Consider the following 17,408-nt stretch of genomic DNA (forward strand, 5'->3'; position numbering starts at 1 on the left):
GTAGCCTACACAAGACCCTGTCTAAAAAAACAAGCAAAAATAAAATAAACCCCAGAAAACTGGGGGTTATGTATGCCCTCCTGGACTAATTAATATCTATATTCCCCTCTTCATTTCCTTAAAGGAAGAATCAAAAACCTTCACTACTCTTGACCCTGCATCCCTAGCTTGGCTGACAGAGGAGCCAGGGCCAGCGGAGGCCACAAGCACCTCCCAAAGCCCTCGCTCTCCAGATTCCAGTCAGAGTTCTATGGCTCAGGAGGAAGAAGAAGATCAAGGCAGAACTAGGAAACGGAAACAGAGCGGTCAATGTGCAGCCCGGGCTGGGAAGCAGCGCATGAAGGAGAAGGAGCAGGAGAACGAGAGGAAAGTTGCAGAACTAGCTGAAGAGAATGAGCGGCTCAAGCAGGAAATTGAGCGGCTGACCAGGGAGGTCGAGAGCACACGGCGGGCTCTGATCGACCGCATGGTCAGTCTGCACCAAGCATGAACAGTTGTTGGCGTCACCTCCTGTCCGTCTCTCCAGGAGTGTACCCAACACCATCGCGCCAGTGCCAAGCATGTGACCCTCCACTGCACGTGCTGAGGAGGGGGACTGAGGATAGACCAAAGGAGAGGCCTTGGCTTGTACATACACACTGTACATACTTTATTACTGTCCAGACCCAGTAAAGTGACTGTGTGAACATCTCTCACTTTTTCTTCTTCCCTTTAGGAGTTTCAATGGGTTTCCCCTCAGCCAAAGCCAACTGTTTCTTTAGATCCAGGAGTTTAGCAACCTCTGCAGCAACCTGGTTCTTGTCTGCCTTCTGTGCTTTCAGTTCCCGGACTATGTTGCCCTAAGAAAAGAATCGGGGTGAGGGAGACAGCACTCCCATGACAAGGACCTGTGCGGGTTCAGAACTTCCTCTCCTCAGGGTCCACATTTCATACCTGTTTGGTCACCTCATCCAGCAGTGTCTGTATGTTCTGTGACCCTGCTGTTGTGACTGCCTCAATAACTGCTGGCTTAGGGGGTCCTTTAGCCTGGAGAAGAACAGTAGAATTATTACTTGCTGCCATAAATACCGTCTGGCCTCCAGTTTCACATCACATCTCAGAGGAAATGGTTACCTTTAACTCCAAGGACTCTTCTAGCTAAGACAGGAAAGAGACATGAGTGAGGAGGTAGCAAGGCCAAAGGTGGAAAGAGAGGAGTCAGGGTGCTTGGGGAGACTGGGGGGCACTGCCAGGGCTTTTGCTGGGGGAGGGCACAGGCTAATTTGCTCACCTGGCCCCCTCCAAAGCGTTGCCTCAAATTTTCAATCTGGTCATTTTCCAATTTTTGGAACAAAGGACTGACCTGTGAAAACAAAGAGCAGAATCAATCATTGAGTCTGCAGCACAGCACACAGAAAAGCTTCCCACTGTCCTTTCTGACATTTAGAGATCCCAGATGCTTGAAGAAGTAGGAGTGTGCATAGACTTCATAAAGGCAGCAGTCACTGGAAGCACGGGACTCCAGTGGGGAAGCACAAGGGCACACCGTCAGTGTCAGAGCAGACGGCTGTCAGCACCACCAGGTCATGGGGTTTCTTAGAATTCTATTCTCTGCACTCACTGGCTTCTGGCATGAACAGCAATAAAGATATACAGATACACAGATAGTTTCTGAGAACAGCTGTAGAGCCCCACACCCACCACAGAGACATTTAGGTCTCTACTAACCTCACCCCAAAGGCAGCACTGTAAAAATAAGGATTTTAAGTGGCCAGTGCCATCAACATTACTAAGACTTACTGTGCCAATTTGGTGGCCTGCTGGTAAGGTACAAATGAAGCTTGTGGCAAGGATGCGGCAGGCTGCAAGTGGAAGCTGCAGCTGGGTCTGGATGGTGGAGCTGACCGTGGGCATGTACGGCTGGAGCATGACAGACAGCAAGGCAGCTATGTTCACTGCCATGCCTGTCACTGTGCCTGCCCGCTGCCTAAGAAAGAGAGACATGTCAAGGCCATCGAGATGTAGCATGTCACTTAATTCCAATAGCCAGCCCTATCTCCTGAACATACCTGTCTGTCTCACCGCCTTTAATCCGTTTCCAGGGCTCATTCACCTGAATGTATTGGTTGCCATGGCGAGACACGGTAAGGATGCTGCGCAGGGCATCCCGGATCCTGGGAGGGGCGGAGGCAAAGTATACAGGACTGCCAACCACACCAACATGTCACTGACTGGACGGAGTTGGAAGTCACTTACCGAACCTTTTCCAACAGCTGGTGATAGCGCTGGAGTTCCCAGGAGACATGGGCCACCAGGCGTCTGTCATCATGGGTTAGCACCATCTCAGGCACACAACCGCCAAAAAACTTAGACACAAACATGCCAGCTCTTGGGGAGGGGAAAAGAGAAAACAGTTATTGTTCAGTTTTCATAGAGAAATTTCATCCCACTTCACTAAGTCTTCATGCTCGGGCCAGCCAGATGGCTCATGATAAGCTAAGGTTGCCACCAAGCTCGATGACCTGAATTCAATCCCTGGCATCTACATGGCGGAGGGAAGAACTGAGTCAGGTTATACGCTGATGTTCAGGGCACACTATCAATCGCACCCGACAACAGTCAATAGATGCTTTAAAAAAAACAAAAACAAAAAATTGCCGGGCAGTGGTGGCGCAGCCTTTAATCCCAGCACTTGGGAGGCAGAGGCAGGCGGATTTCTGAGTTCGAGGCCAGCCTGGTCTACAGAGTGAGTTCCAGGACAGCCAGGACTACACAGAGAAACCCTGTCTTGAAAAACCAAAAAAAAAAAAAAAAAGAGAGAGAGAGAAAACTTAATTCTCATGGCATTCCTGCGAAAGCCTGACAGCTCCTGGCCCTCAGACTAGAAGTGAGGTTAAACTCTCCTCCTCTCTCTCCCAACAATGTAGCTCTGCAAATACAGAGATAAATAATTACACAAAATACTTTTAGAAGAATTAACAAGTAACAGGTTTAAGTATGTTCTACGCTAACAATTATTCTAATGAAGCTGCTAAACATGGCTGCAGGCTGAGCTAAAGGTCCAGACCATGGCCGGAGGGTCTTAAGTGCAGGAGGCACTTCTGTGTGTTCTGGGGATGAAGCTCAGAACTCTGAATGTGCTACAGAAACAGGCACTGAGCCGTGTCTCCAGCCCCAGTATTTGTGTACAGAAACACTGTCACAAGCTGTGTCTCCAGCCCCAGTATATGTGTACAGAAACACTGTCACAAGCTGTGTCTCCAGCCCCAGTATATGTGTACAGAAACACTGTCACAAGCTGTGTCTCCAGCCCCAGTATATGTGTACAGAAACACTGTCACAAGCTGTGTCTCCAGCCCCAGCACTTGTCTTCCTTTGGAGAACGGCTGCAGAAGCAGAAATACAGCACTCACAGAGAGCGAGCCTACTGCACAGCTCTGACACCAAACAACCTCTATTCATAGAAACACATTAGTGATCTGAAAGCTAACTTTGTTGTGAGGAAAGCATGCACCCCCCAGTTCTAGAAAGACCTTTAATAAGAATATAATGCATGAAGATTTGTGACCAATTCCGTCAAACCACCTGGCTACTGCTGACCTGCCTTAAGAATGCACAGCTTAGTGTGTGTGGCAGCCTACCCCACCTCCTTGCCTCCAGCCTCCCCTGGCTCCACCCACTTAGCCATCCTCCCTGCGGGGTGCACTGCCCTACCACTTCCTCCTACCTATTGATGAAGTTGCCCAGGTTGTTAAGCAGCTCAGAGTTGTTTTTAATCAGCAAGTCTGTCCAGGAGAAGGCACTGTCCTGGCCCTCGGGCCGAATGTAGAGCAGATAGAAGCGCCAGATGTCAGCAGGGATCCCTGTATCCTGAGCCATGTCTCCAAACACTCCTATCCCCCGGCTCTTAGAGAACTTCCCATCCTCATAGTTCAGGTATTCTGGACAAAAGAGAAGGACTCAAGTCATGCCCTTCCTTCCCTCACCCTTTCTTTCTTTCTTTCTTTCTTTCTTTTTTTTTTATTTTTGGTTTTTCGAGACAGGGTTTCTCTGTGTAGTCCTGGCTGTCCTGGAACTCACTCTGTAGACCAGGCTGGCCTCAAACTCAGAAATCCGCCTGTCTCTGCCTCCCAAGTGCTGGGATTAAAGGCGCGTGCCACCACCGCCCGGCTCCTCACCCTTTCCCCAATGCTGACTGTCCAAGGACAACGGTCATGAGGAGAGTACACACACAGGCCGTCTGGTCCCATGCTCCCACTCGGCCTTCGTCTCTTTGCTTATCCATCCAGGGTTTAGATTTTGCTTTCCAGTTCTTGCTTCCTCGTGGATGGTGTTCCCAGGCTTTAACTGTTTCCTGTCTCAACTCCTAATGGAGGACCAGCATGTCTCCAGGCTCATCCAAGCATTACCTTGGGCCTCACGCCCTAGGAACATCCTACAGAGCTTTGCCAGGACCTACCTGTAGCAATGATGTTCTTGACTAAGGTGTAGTTGTCCTCAGCTCCTAGGGCCGAACAAGGAAAAACCAAGCCATGGAAGGGAACATTGTCTTTGGCCATGAACTGGTAAAGGTCCACCTAGGAGAAGATTTATTGGGAGATTGCCTGAACCCGTCTTCAAAGAAGCAAGCTCAGATTACCTCTTTCCTCACATCCCATCCCCACAGACAGGTTAGCCAAGACCAGCTTACTTGTTCTGGATTTTTCCACCATCTCTCCCATTGGTCTGTGTAGTTGGCTGTGATAGACACATAGCCAATAGTAGCATCAAACCAGACATAAAATACCTGCAGGGAAATAAATAGGAACCAACCACAAATTTCAGGCTAGGAAGAAATATCATCAATTTTTTAATCAGCTAGCCCATGAACTCAATCTTGAGGCTGAACGTTTTAAGTCATGACTAAAGGTAAAAGAAATTTACCTTGTCCTCAAAACCTTCCAAGGGTACAGGAGTTCCCCATTTGAGGTCTCTGGTGATGCATCGTGGCTTGAGGCCGTCTCGAAGCCAGGAACGAATAATAAACCTGGCATTGGGTGTCCAGTCACTGCCAGGCAGCGTCTTCCCTAGCCAGTCCTCCAGGCGCTTTTCCAACTGAAACAGAAAAAAAAAAAAAGGATACAGGACTGTCTCAAACAGGATGGCACCAAGGTCAGCGAGTCAAACATTGCACAGTTGAGTCAGTACTATAAGTAAAATCAAAAGATTTATGACTTCAGGAACATCTAAGAAATTATTAACAACTTTATTCAACAAAAACATCCACATCCAGGCTGTGGTGGTACATGCACTCAAGAGGCAGAGGCTAGCCTGGTCTACAGAGCAAGTTCCAGGCACATCCAGGCTGTGGTGGTGCATGCAGTCAAGAGGCAGAGGCTAGCCTGGTCTACAGAGCAAGTTCCTGGCACATCCAGGCTGTGGTGGTGCATGCAGTCAAGAGGCAGAGGCTAGCCTGGTCTACAGAGCAAGTTCCTGGCACATCCAGGCTGTGGTGGTGCATGCAGTCAAGAGGCAGAGGCTAGCGTAGTCTACAGAGCAAGTTCCAGGAAAGTGAAGTCTACACAAAGAAACCCTGTCTTAAAAAAAAACAAAATTTGGGGCTGGAGAGGTGGCTCAGCAGTTAAGAGCACTGACTGCTCTTCCAGAGGTTCTGAGTTCAATTCCCAGCAACCACATGGTTGCTCACAATCATCTGTAACACTCTTCTGGTGTGTCTGAAGACAGCTACAGTGTATATATACATAAAATAAATAAATATTTAAGAAAAAACAAAAAACAAAATTCCCTTGAGTCTGTAAGGTGTATACATGAAGAAATGTCTATAAAAGCAAAAATATACTGAAACTAAACTGAGAACGGTGGAATGTAGTTTATAATTCTGGCTACTCAGCAGGGGTGAGAAAACTGAGTTTAGGAACTTGTAAATGTTAGCCGCACACTCTATGTTAAAGTAGATACAACTCACAACCTAGCATGTTTTCTTGTTTTACATGCATTTGTGTGTATGAGTGTGTATGCACGCCCACACACGGAATCTGAGGCAGTTCTCTCCTTCTACTGTGTGGTACCAGGGATTAGAGGCAGATGTCTTTACCCAGTGAGCCATCTCTCCAAACACTGCTTTGTGCTTTTTCAAGACAGGATGTCATTGTAGTTTCAAACTCATTATACAGGAGACTATGGAGGAAAGGCTTAGAATCCTGACCCGACCAGTTTCTACTGCTCGGATCACATATGCAACACCCAGTCCAGAAAGACTTGGTCTTTAAAAAAAGATTAACTACCAAAAGGTCCGTTCTGAAGCCTTATCTATAACAGGCAACACTGAACATACGCCATAGGTTGTGTGTGTGTATGTGTGTGTGTGTGTGTGTGTGTGTGTGTGTGTGTTTGTGTATTTATGTATAAAAACAATTGAAGAAAACCGTATGAGAGGGAGCACTGGAAGAAAGGAAGGGGGAGGGATATAATTACATTTTAATTTTTAAAAAAAGTTTTAACAGCTGGGCAGTGGTGAAGCACACCTCTTTCTGACCCCAGCATTTGAGAGGCAGAGGCAGGTATATCTCTGTGGGTTTGAAGCTAGCCTGGTCTACAAGAGTGAGTTTTTGGACAGCCAGGGCTACACAGAGAAACTCGGGACTCAAATAACCAAAAACATAAGAAGTAAAAATAAAAATTCTCACGGTTTAGATGACTAAATATGGTATTTGAAGTGTATGCATACAATGAAGGATTACAAGGTCATCAAAATTTTTAAAAAGTGAGATTAGGGGACTGGAGAAAAGGCTCATGGTCAACAGAGCTTGTTGCTCTTGCAGAGGACCTGGGTTTGGTTCCCAGCCCCCACACGGCACAGACATCTGTACTTCCAACCCCACTTCAGTTCCTCTAAGGCAGTGGTTCTCAACCTTCCTAATCCTGAGATCTTTAATACAGTTCCTTATGCTGTGACCCCCAACCATGAAATTATTTTGTTCTGACTTCATAACTGTAATTTTGCTACTGTTATGAGCCATAATGTAAATATCTGATATGCAGGTTATTTGATACCTGACCCCTGCCAAAGAGTCATGGGAGCCCACAGGGGTTGCAACCCACAGGTTAAGAACCACTGCTCTGAGGGCACTGTAGGCATGTCCTGACAGGGACACATGTAGGCAAACACCCACACACATAACATAAAAATCTTCTTAAAAAAGAAAAAGTTTTGGAATTCAAACTTTGGAATATGAATGGCAGTTGGAAATAGCTAGCCTGGTTCCCTCTCTGTCTGTAATCCCAGTACTTGGAAGGTAGAAGAAGGAGTGTCAGGAGTTCAAGACCATCTTCAGCTACATGTGAATCCAAGGCCAGCCTATGGACCCTGAGGGAGAAAAGGCCTGGGGAGTGGGCCTGGGACTCACCTTGTGTTCTCTGTTTCCTCAGAACAATGTTGATTATTTTTTGACATACAAGTCTTAGTATTATCTTGCCCAAGCTGGCTTTAAATTCATGAATCTCCTATCTGCTGCTTCAACCTCTTTAGTGCTGAGTATGCTGGGATTGAAACCACAGTCACCACAACCAGGGATAAGCTTTGCCCAGTACCAGTTATTGAATATAGTGACTTGGACAGACTAGACTATGAGGTCTACCATAAGCTGTGTTCCCGAGCTGTATAAATGATTACTGGAAATAAAAAGACACTTCAAAGGATCCAAGTCCCAGTCCTCATGCCCATACGGGGTGGCTCACAACTGCCCATGCCCATAACTCCAGCTCCAGGAGACCTGATGGCCTCTTCTGTTCTCACTGGGCACCTGCATACACATAGCACACAGGCTCACATGCATGTGCCCTCATGCACATGCACGCAGACACGCACGTGTGCACACAGACATATACTGTAGGCCGCCAACCTTATGCGGCTGAATAAAACGGCAACGCAGAGTTGACCCGGCTGACTAAAACAACGCTGCACCGCTTCAACTCTGCGGGCCAAGGGCGCACATTTGTGCACGCCAGCCGCTCTGAGGCAGCAATCCAGGATGGCCACTTGTCCAGCAAGGAAGACGCGACAAACCGGATCCTTCTCAACAGCCTTTATTGTGGAAGCGCTCTTTTAGATTTCTTGGGAGAGACTGCCTCCAATGCCCAGAACAGGCTGCTTATATACCCCCAGCCCTGGGCGTGGCAAAGCGCATGGAGGTGTCCGATTGGTCAATCTGCAATGCCTCATTAGCATACTCATTAGTATACCCCGTCCAGGAGGGAGTGATTGGTCAGGTTCGTGGTACCCTAGTGGTACCTCATTTGCATGCCCCGTTCGGGAGGGGCTGGAGCCAAATTGAACTGTGCATGCATAGGCCTCTGGTAGTATCTACCAGAGCCTAGGCAGGCACCATCTTGGATTGCTGCCTCAGAGCGCTTGGCGCGCGCAAATGTGCGCCCTTGGCACCGCAGAGTTGAAGCGGTGCAGCGTTGTTTTAGTCAGCTGTGTCAACTCTGCGGTGCCGTTTTATTCAGCCGCATAAGGTTGGCAACCTACAATATACACACACAAATATATCTAGAAACAAGAAAATAAAACGGTTGGGCACAGTGGCACCCACTTGAGAGTGGCTGGCTGTGTGAGTTTACAGCAGAGGGACGTCTGACTCACCTTAGGCAAGTCTAGAAACAGGTGCTTGGAGGACTTCACCACAGGGCAGGAGCGGCAGACTTTGCACTGGGGTTTCTGTAGAGAGAAATTCCGTATGGAGGGTGTAGTTCTGGTGGGAGCATGCAAGACGAGGGCTGCAGAGGAGGGAACTGTCTAGGCCAGTGAGCCTCTGCCTTACAGCTCAGAACGAGTGCAGCCCTCCAGTTGTGGCCTCCTGTCAACAAAGACTGTGTGTGCACACTGCGGCAGCATCTGCTCCTGAGACTCAGGTCTCTGCACACTCAGTCCATGGCAGCAGTGAGCACGCTCAGGACTGGTCAGCTACAGCACCACACTGTACTTACTACTCAGCCTGCTCCACCTACCTGGGTGTGGGGCTGGGATGGTGCAGTTTTGATATATTTATTTTGTGTTTGAGTATGACCATGTGGAGATCAAGTCTGTTTTTTCTGCCCACTGCACAGCCATCTGGCCAACCCTGACCTGAGGTATGAAGGTGAGACACAGTAAGTGTCTCATAGCTTGTCTGAAATCCGTATCTATTTCCAACTGCTTGTTTACAAGTCTGTAGGCACCTCATCACCATTGCATCCAGCTCTGAGTCTTCCTACGTTCAGATGGCACCAACCAGGTCCATCTTCCCTACTGTGTGTTACTAGAGTTCAAGAGCAAGACCTGACTCCAGTCAGCCAAGTGCTCTACCACTGATCACACCTCCAGTGCTCTACCACTGATCACACCTCCAGTGCTCTACCACTGATCACACCTCCAGTGCTCTACCACTGATCACACCTCCAGTGCTCTACCACTGATCACACCTCCAGTGCTCTACCACTGATCACACCTCCAGTGCTCTACCACTGATCACACCTCCAGTGCTCTACCATTGACCTACACCTCCAGCACAAGCCAAAACGGATCTTACTTGACCAGCACAACAGCCGTCTTCTAAAACACTCCCCAAAGCCTTTCCCCATTTCCTTGTACTAGTGACCAAGTACACGGCAATCTTCTCATTAGTATCCTAACCTCCAGGGAACATCGAAGCTTGTCAATGTCCTAACAGGCTTTTTAGGTCGGCTCCTGCCCTCAGGTACTTCAGTTTGCCCACTTCCTTTTTGAATCATTAGTTACAGCTATACTGACCTTTTCTTTTCTTTTGTTTTTGTAGCCCAGGCTAGCCTCACACTCAAGAGACTCACCTGCCTCTGCCTGCAGAGCACTGTAATTAAGCCGTGCCTCGCCCGTGCCTTGCCATACAGGGTTTACTCTGGCCTTTCCAGTTCTGCCAGCTCAGCTCTTTACACTTCCCGGTCTCTGACTTGGAATCTTAATCCTACTTTTACCTCAAGTGTTTCTTGTTATTCTCAAATTCAAATGCCAGCTCTTCTTAGCAGCCTCCCCTGCCCACTTCAAACTCAGAGCCTACCCCTTCCTTGCTCATCTTCCAGGCAGTTTCTCCTACACCAGCCCCTGTTCAGTTAGTGGCCTCTTCCCCATTAGATAAAAACCTGTCTGTCTGTCCCTTCATTGCCAGTCTACAATTGGCCTATTAAAAGGATTAAAAACATTTCTAAATAAATAAATAATAAGTAAACCAACAAATGAGCAAACTTAGATGAGAAAACAAAGTATGTAATAAAGAAGAAGACTCTGCTAGGCACGGCACATGCCTTTAACCCCAGCCTGGTCTACACGGGCAGCTCCGGGACAGGCAGCACCAGCAGATGGCCTAATGCTGAAGCCAGCCATTTCTGTCCAGCCCATGCTAACTATCCCAGCCCATGCTAACTATCCCAGCCCATGCTAACTATCCCAGCCCATGCTAACTATCCCAGCCCATGCTAACTCCAGCACAGCCGCCCAGACAGAAATCAGCACAAGACCTCAGGTGCTAAAGTCCTGGCCAGGTACAAGTGGTGTAAACTTCTAATCTCAGCACTTGGGAGGCAGAGGTAAGTGGCTCTCTTGTGAGTTCCTGTCCGGCCTGGTCTACAGAGTGAAATCCTGTCTCTCAATAAGTAAATAAAGAAAAATCCTGAATGTCTCTTTTAGATATAGTTGTATCCTCAGCGGAGCCCACAGCTCCCACAGGACAAGTCTGAGTCTGTCCCTTCCTTGCTCGTCTCATAAGTAATCTTTTTTTTGATAAATCATTTTATTGATAAATAATCAATAATTGCTTCATTTGGGCGTCCTTGAGTTCCTCCTCTTACCTTGAGCTCAATGGCATTGATGAGCTTCCCACACTTGTCACACTGGTCTCCTCGGGCCTCTTCATAGCCACAGAAGGGACACACTCCCTCAACAAAGCGGTCAGCCAGGAAACGTGCACACCGCTCACACCGAAGCTGCTCTACGGTATCTTGCAGCACAAAACCCCGTGTCAGCAATCTCTGGAAGATGTCCTGGGTGATTCTAGCAAGGCCAGCAAGCAAGGGATGAGAAAGAACAAGTGTTCTTGTCGAGACAAGTGTAGACCCCTTCCCCAGCTGCTCTAACCAGAGACCTGACCTCATTCAGGGGGAGGCCCCTCACAGTGAAGGCCTATTCCTAGCTAGAGCCCACCGGATGCGACCACGGTGCTCACCTGACTCCAGCTGCCCAAACAAACTGTGCCCACTTTACAGTTCCTTCTGCTGACTCTATGTTCATATAGTGTTTTGGTTTATTTCTTTGGTTTTGAGAAACGTCTCACAAGGCCAACACTAACCACCAATTCAACTCCTAGTCCTCTGCCTCCACCTCCCAAATGCTGTAATTAAAGTGGGTGACCGTATCTAGCTGAGTTTTATGTTTGTATTAAGGTCTTCGTTCAGCATAAGGGTGGAGGTACACAGCAATGTCAACTGTCCACCTGTCTGTCTGTAGCTTCTCTAAGGACTTTATCAGGCGGAGGAAGAATAAATGTTATTCATAGTAGGGAGGAACTGTTTTAAAGACTCCAAGCTGGGCATGGGAACACATACCTGAGCTTCCCAACCTTAGCAAATCTGAGGCAGGAGGATTGCCACAAGTCTGAGACCATCTTAGGCTACAGTGAGACCCTGTCTTACAACCAAGAGTCCTAGGCAACCAGAGGGGGAAGCACTGAATGGAAAAGAAAGCAGGAAGTCCTTTCCCCTCACTTCCTTGGGTGTTCCTTCAGGCCCCAACCTAGTCCCTGCTCTGCCTTCCACCCAGGATACTTGTCAGACGCTCTGCTCCTGTCTTTGTGGTATCTCCATTACCCCTAGCTTCCCCTTCAGTCCCTTTCTGCCTCATTCTCGGGAACCTACTTGGTCTGCTGAGGAGTGGTCGTGCGACCGAAAGTATCGAATGATATATTGAACCAGCGATAGATGTCAGCGTGTATGGCATGGTACTTGTCACAGATTTCCTGTGGGGTTAGACCCTCCTCCATGGCCTTGGTCTCTGTCGCAGTGCCATACTCATCTGTACCACACAGATAAAGGGTATTCCACTGGCGAAGGCGACAGTACCTAGAAGGAGATGGTGGTCATGGATGGACTCCTCCAGTCCCAACCTCTGAGGCATCCATCTCCCTTGGGGACCACTCCGCCCTCTGGAGGACTCTCCTCCAGGCAGCTGGTTCCACCTTGCAAAGACATCAGCACTGAGCACACAGCCAATGATGTTTCCAAGGTGGGGGACGTTGTTGACATAAGGGAGGGCACTCGTGATAAGCACATTCCTTTCTCCAGGCACAGGCAACCTGTAAAAAAGGAGAGAGAGACTAGTCCACAGCAGAGATGCAACTATCATAACAAGTGTACAGAATACTGGAGGACTAATCCAGATGCCTCAGATCACAGTCTCTCCTCCCAGGGAGCCAGAGACATGACCCTGGTGTTGCTGGTGAGGGTTCTGCTCAGCCAGCAAGCTCCAGGTACAGCCTTGTGTACTGCACGTACCCTTTCCCAACAGCTCCCTTTCTGTCAGTATCTTCCCATTCTAAGGTTCAAACTCCCCAGGCACCAACACAATTCTCCCTGGATGTGTCTGACTGTCATTCACTTCCCAGCTGTGACCTCTTCTTACCAAGTTCAGTGTCAACAGGACCGTAGTCACTACATGAACCATTACAGCTTGTCATCCCCACACATGAATCAAACCAAATCCTTTCCTATCCTGACTCTTCTCTTCCTAAGCCATTTCCTACTGGCCTAGCCCACACCACACGGGGCAGTGCATAATGTGCTCGCTCTATAAGTATGCACATAAGAGTCTGGATTCCCCAGGCACTTCATAAATGCCCGGCAGGTACGGTGGCCTGCCTAAGATCCTAGCACTCTAGAGGTAGAGAGAGAGGGGATACTGGGACAAGCTGGCTAGCTTGACTGGCTAGAATCAGAAAACTCCAGGCTGAGCACAAGACCCTACCTCAGTAAACAAACCTTAGCCATAACTAACATATAACTACGTCTCTGGTGACATGTTAGCCAGTACACACATGTGAAACAGTGTATCTCTTGGTAACATGGTGGCATGTATCTTTAATCCTAGCAGATTAAAGACAGAGACTGACAGAGCTCTGTGAGTTCTAAAGCAGTGTGGTCTAAAGTGAGTTCCAGGCCAGCCAAGACTAAACTTTGCCTCAAAGCTGGAAGCAGGGAGAGCTGCAGAGGTAGGGTAAGAGCTTGCTGCTCTTGCAGAGGATTCTCAGGTGATTCCCAGCACCCACCTAGTGGCTAATAACCACCCACAACTCCAGATGCCCTCTTCTGACCTCCATAGGAACCACAGTACACATACATACATGCAGTCAAAACACGAGGACACATGATATAAAAACAAACCAACCCCACTATTTTTGGAGTGGACAAGAATGCCTCAGCACACATATGGAGGTCAGAGATTAACTGGGTATAGTCCACTTTCTCCTTCCAACTCTATGTGGGTTCTGGGCATCACACTCAGGTTGTTAGGCATATGTAAAAGTGCTTTATCCTGCAAGCCTTCCCACTGGTCCCTAAACTAGTAACATTTTCTAAGAGAGGCTTATTAGCTGGGTCTGGTGGTACAGTTCTGTTGTCCCAGTACTCAGGGACAGAGGCAAGAGAAAATGTCATTTTAGCACAGTGAAATGGTTGGGGCCAGCCTGGGCAAAAAAAGATTTTTCAAAACAGAGATGCCTTCAGTCTCATGATTTATTTTTTCTTCACAGCATCCTATTCTTTTCCTTCATGGGACTTAATTAAAATTCATAAATACAGGCTGGAGAGACGGCTCAGGGATTAAGAGCACTGACTGCTCTTCCGGTGGTCCTGAGTTTAATTCCTAGCAACTACATGGTGGCTCACAACCGTCTGTAATGGGATATGATTCCCTCTTCTGGTGTGTCTGAAGACAGAGACAGTGTAGTCACATATATAAAATGAACAAATCTTAAATAAAAATTCATAATAAATATACAACTGTCAGTTTTGTAAACATTTCTCTATCCTACTGGAATCAACATTCCAAGAGCAAAGAAGGTAAGCCTGCTTTGTTACCTGGCAACAATTTCCAGGTACGAAACCAAACCTCAACCTTGGTGTCTACTCACACTGGATTCTGCTGGGGCTGCAGCGGAGGCAAGCTTTCCAGGCCCTTCTCCCAAGCAGTAACAGCTGTGATGATGTCCTCCTCAGACAGGGTGGCCAGCTCCTCTTCCTATCGAGAACAAACATGAGAAGGGCCCAAAGGGTAAAGAGACTCACTTCCTGCTCTGGAACAATTAAGAAGGTGGCCATAATCAACATCTGTTTCCTAGATACCTTCTACCTAAGGCCCTAAGGCTCTGTGAGGATGCCCTGCCCAGTTCCAAACCTCGGGTTCATTGCTGACAGCTCTCCCCTCAGAAGGCAGGGGCTGTGGCTGTGGCTGTTTTTGGAGGTAGGGACGTAGGGCCAGGATGCCCTGCTGTTTTAGCACAGTCTCTGCAGCTCGCTGGCATGGCTCCTGGGTACTCAGTGTCTGGAACCAGCTTTGTAGGGCACCCAAGTCCTCTGTGGGTGTAACAAAAAAGAACAGACGTAAGAATCAACACTGTGCAGGCTTCCCCACGCTCTCCCCAGTGACCCTGGCCATATTCCCCTACAGTTTCAGTGACAACTCGACCCCCTACTGCTCTTCAGCCCTGTACCCAGCGCTTGGGCTTGCGGGTGAGACAATGTGCAATTCTCACCGGGGAGGTAAGCTGGGTCTTGCAGTAAGGGGTATAGTGCACCCCACAAGACAATGTCGGCCAGAGACTCTGTGTCCTGGTTGGAGAAAGAGAAAAGGGCACAGGTGAAACATTCATATTTCCCAATGGTATCAGCTAATGTCTGCTGCTCTTTTTTTTTTTTTTTTTAAAGCCCTGGCTGTCCTTGCCAGCTGACCTTACTTGCAGAGATCTGCCTGCCTCTGCCCAGAATCCTGGGATTAAATGCGTGTGCCACCATACTCATATGTTACTACACCCGTGTTTGGTTGTTTTTTTTTTTTAAATAAGGTATCACATAGCCCTAGCTGACCTTGAACTCCTGTGTATCCAAGAATGACTTTGAACTTCTGATCCTTCTGTTTCTATCTCCCAAAAGTCAGGATTACAGGTGTGTGCCACCACGCAGAGTTTTTGCTTTCTATGTGCCGAGTACTAGGTGGGACAAGGTGTGCTTTCTAACGTAATCCTCAAGATATCTCTAAATAAGGCAGGAACTATCACTTCCATTTCACAAAGGAAAAACAACAACAACAAAAAGCAACAAAAAACCAAGGACTAGTTGTGGCACATGCCTTTGATCCCACTACCTGGGAAGCAAAGAGGACAGGTGAGTTTTGGGCCAGCCTGATCTACATAGTGAGTTCCAGGACAGCCAAGGCTAACAGAGAAACCTTGTCTCAAAGAAACAAACAAACAGTACAAAGTAAGAATTAGTGAGTTTAAGTAATGTGTCAAGGTTACCATGCTAATAATTAGTTGTTGGGGTCTGAGTCCACTCCTCCCACAGAGTCCTATACCATAGCCTTCCAAACCCCATTTCAAGCCGACTCACCCCGGCCAGGAAAGGGCAGTTTTGACGACTCAAGCTGTGATCAATGTGAGCGAGGACTCTCCGAAGTGGGCCAAGCACATCTTCCCCTTTCTTGCCTTGAACCACTAGACTGTGTAGGGCGGCAGACAGAACCGGCTGAAACACAGGGGAAACGGGTCAGGATGTTCATAGAGAGGAGGAAGGGCAGGCTGCCCTCCCCTCCCTGGTACATGGATTCACCTGCAGTTCTGTTGCTTCCCATTCCAGCCATTGGTTGGTAAGATCATCTTGTTCCCAGCCACATAACAGAAAAAAATATCTGCCCAGGGAAAGAAAACAAGGTTGAAGGGTTTGTCTAGTTCACAGATGAACACTCAGTGAAACAATGTTTGCAAATAAGGCCACAAAAAGATCAGTGAGGCCTGCTCTGATCCAGCCACCTCCCAACACCAAGAACCAATACTGACCGGCAGATTGCACTAGCAGAGAAGAGGTAGTTGCCGCTATCCAGCTGCAAGACAGGGACCTTAGGCCGGGTAAGAAATGGTACCACGCACTCTGAGACAGAGGAAAATGGGTGAAAATCAGGGGTAAGAAAATAAATGATTTGCCGTTACACTGTGTGCTGGAGTCCTGGGTTTTCCATCTACAGTTTCCAAGGTAAGAACACTAATGGGGGGGGTGGTTTTGGAATATGATAGAGAAGCCAGCGAGTGTTCAGTTGAGACTGCCAACTGGAACGAGAGGTAGAGTCTTCAGAAAGGTATAGAATATTGCTGCAGCCAAGCCGTCACAGTGCGAGAACAGAACTAACAGAGCCAGGAGAATTTGACTCTTAGACTTTCTAAGAGAACTCTTAGAAAGTCACCCAAAAAATTGGCTGGGAATGAGCGATAAGCTTCAAGGACCGAGTGCGTACATGTCCGTATTGAGGTCCTGGGAGGAAAAAGGGGCTTCCCCAAAACGACACATGGGAGGTCGGAGGTTATCACGAGAGTGACAGGGCGGAGAGGGAGCTGCATGACAGGTGGGAGGTAAGGTTAGTGAGACAGCGGAATGAAACAGAATCCTGGAAAACTAACCAGAGGGGAGACTTAAAACGAGACTTGAAGAGTACAGTGAGGGTAACTAAGGGAACTAACTTAAGAAGGGTCACGGAAAGAAAGGCTGGAGTGACCAAAATTAACATAGAGTCGACTGGGGGACCAGCACTGGAGCCTGGCAGACAACTGTGAGATGAACGCCCCTCACCCGCCGCCCTCCAGCAAGCCACTCCGGTACCTTCCGGGCCCACGGTGCTGATGAGCAGGTCCGCCCGACCCCGGGCCCTCGCGGCTGCAGCCAGCACGGGCAGGCTCCCCGGGGAACCCTCGCTCACGAACAGCTTCATCGCACCTCCGAACCCACGCTGATGCAACCGGAACCGGCCTCCCGCTTCTGGGTTAAGCTGCAAGGCAGGTCGGGAAATGGAGTTCTGTGTCGGCCGGACGCTCGGGGTCGGCTCCAGGAAAGTCGACTATTCATCCCATCATGCATCCTTTCGAAATAGGAAATGGTTACCAACGAGACCCGGAAATCGACGATGCGGGCTAGCGCGGCACTCTGGGTCCTCCGCTCCGAGAGGATGCTTTGAACTGTTGCTGTAAAACAATGGAGGGCGGCGGCGACGTCAGTGGTGGCATTTTCTGACTCTGTAGTGGGGTCGTTAAAGTGGTGATCGTGATTGCCGCTATCGGAACTTTTAATTGGTGTGTGTGCACGGGGAGGCGGGAGCGTGGAAATGC

At 48.5% G+C, this 17,408-nt stretch overlaps 2 protein-coding genes across 3 annotated transcripts in view; one reads left to right on the top strand and one right to left on the bottom strand.

Moving 5' to 3' along the window:
• Ddit3 (DNA damage inducible transcript 3) overlaps window positions 1–690 on the top strand; it is a 959-nt gene extending 269 nt beyond the window's left edge. The window contains exon 2 of the mRNA XM_076920452.1: window positions 125–690. Coding sequence (XP_076776567.1) covers window positions 125–490 — 366 coding nt within the window. The 3' untranslated portion in view covers window positions 491–690. The remainder of the gene's footprint in view (window positions 1–124) is intronic.
• Window positions 626–17,138, bottom strand: Mars1 (methionyl-tRNA synthetase 1). 2 transcript variants are annotated; one of them, XM_076920449.1, is made up of 22 exons: window positions 16,906–17,138; window positions 16,092–16,182; window positions 15,865–15,943; window positions 15,646–15,780; window positions 14,793–14,868; window positions 14,435–14,613; window positions 14,172–14,278; window positions 12,222–12,338; window positions 11,902–12,105; window positions 10,840–11,041; window positions 8,624–8,698; window positions 4,903–5,073; window positions 4,670–4,765; window positions 4,439–4,556; window positions 3,707–3,920; window positions 2,236–2,367; window positions 2,049–2,153; window positions 1,780–1,966; window positions 1,271–1,342; window positions 1,114–1,137; window positions 934–1,026; window positions 626–839 (listed from the first exon to the last, which is right to left on the bottom strand). In XM_076920449.1, exons 1-22 carry the CDS (start codon window positions 17,012–17,014, stop codon window positions 693–695), a joined length of 2,733 nt encoding a protein of 910 aa, XP_076776564.1. In that variant the 5' UTR covers window positions 17,015–17,138; the 3' UTR covers window positions 626–692. The 2 variants fall into 2 exon arrangements, with proteins under 2 accessions (XP_076776564.1, XP_076776565.1); XM_076920450.1 differs by lacking the exon at window positions 1,114–1,137 and having other exon boundaries at window positions 16,906–17,137.
• Window positions 17,139–17,408: the final 270 nt, after the last annotated feature.

This window comes from Arvicanthis niloticus, chromosome 22 (assembly GCF_011762505.2).
Source record: "Arvicanthis niloticus isolate mArvNil1 chromosome 22, mArvNil1.pat.X, whole genome shotgun sequence".
In the NCBI taxonomy this organism is placed as follows: domain Eukaryota; kingdom Metazoa; phylum Chordata; class Mammalia; order Rodentia; family Muridae; genus Arvicanthis; species Arvicanthis niloticus.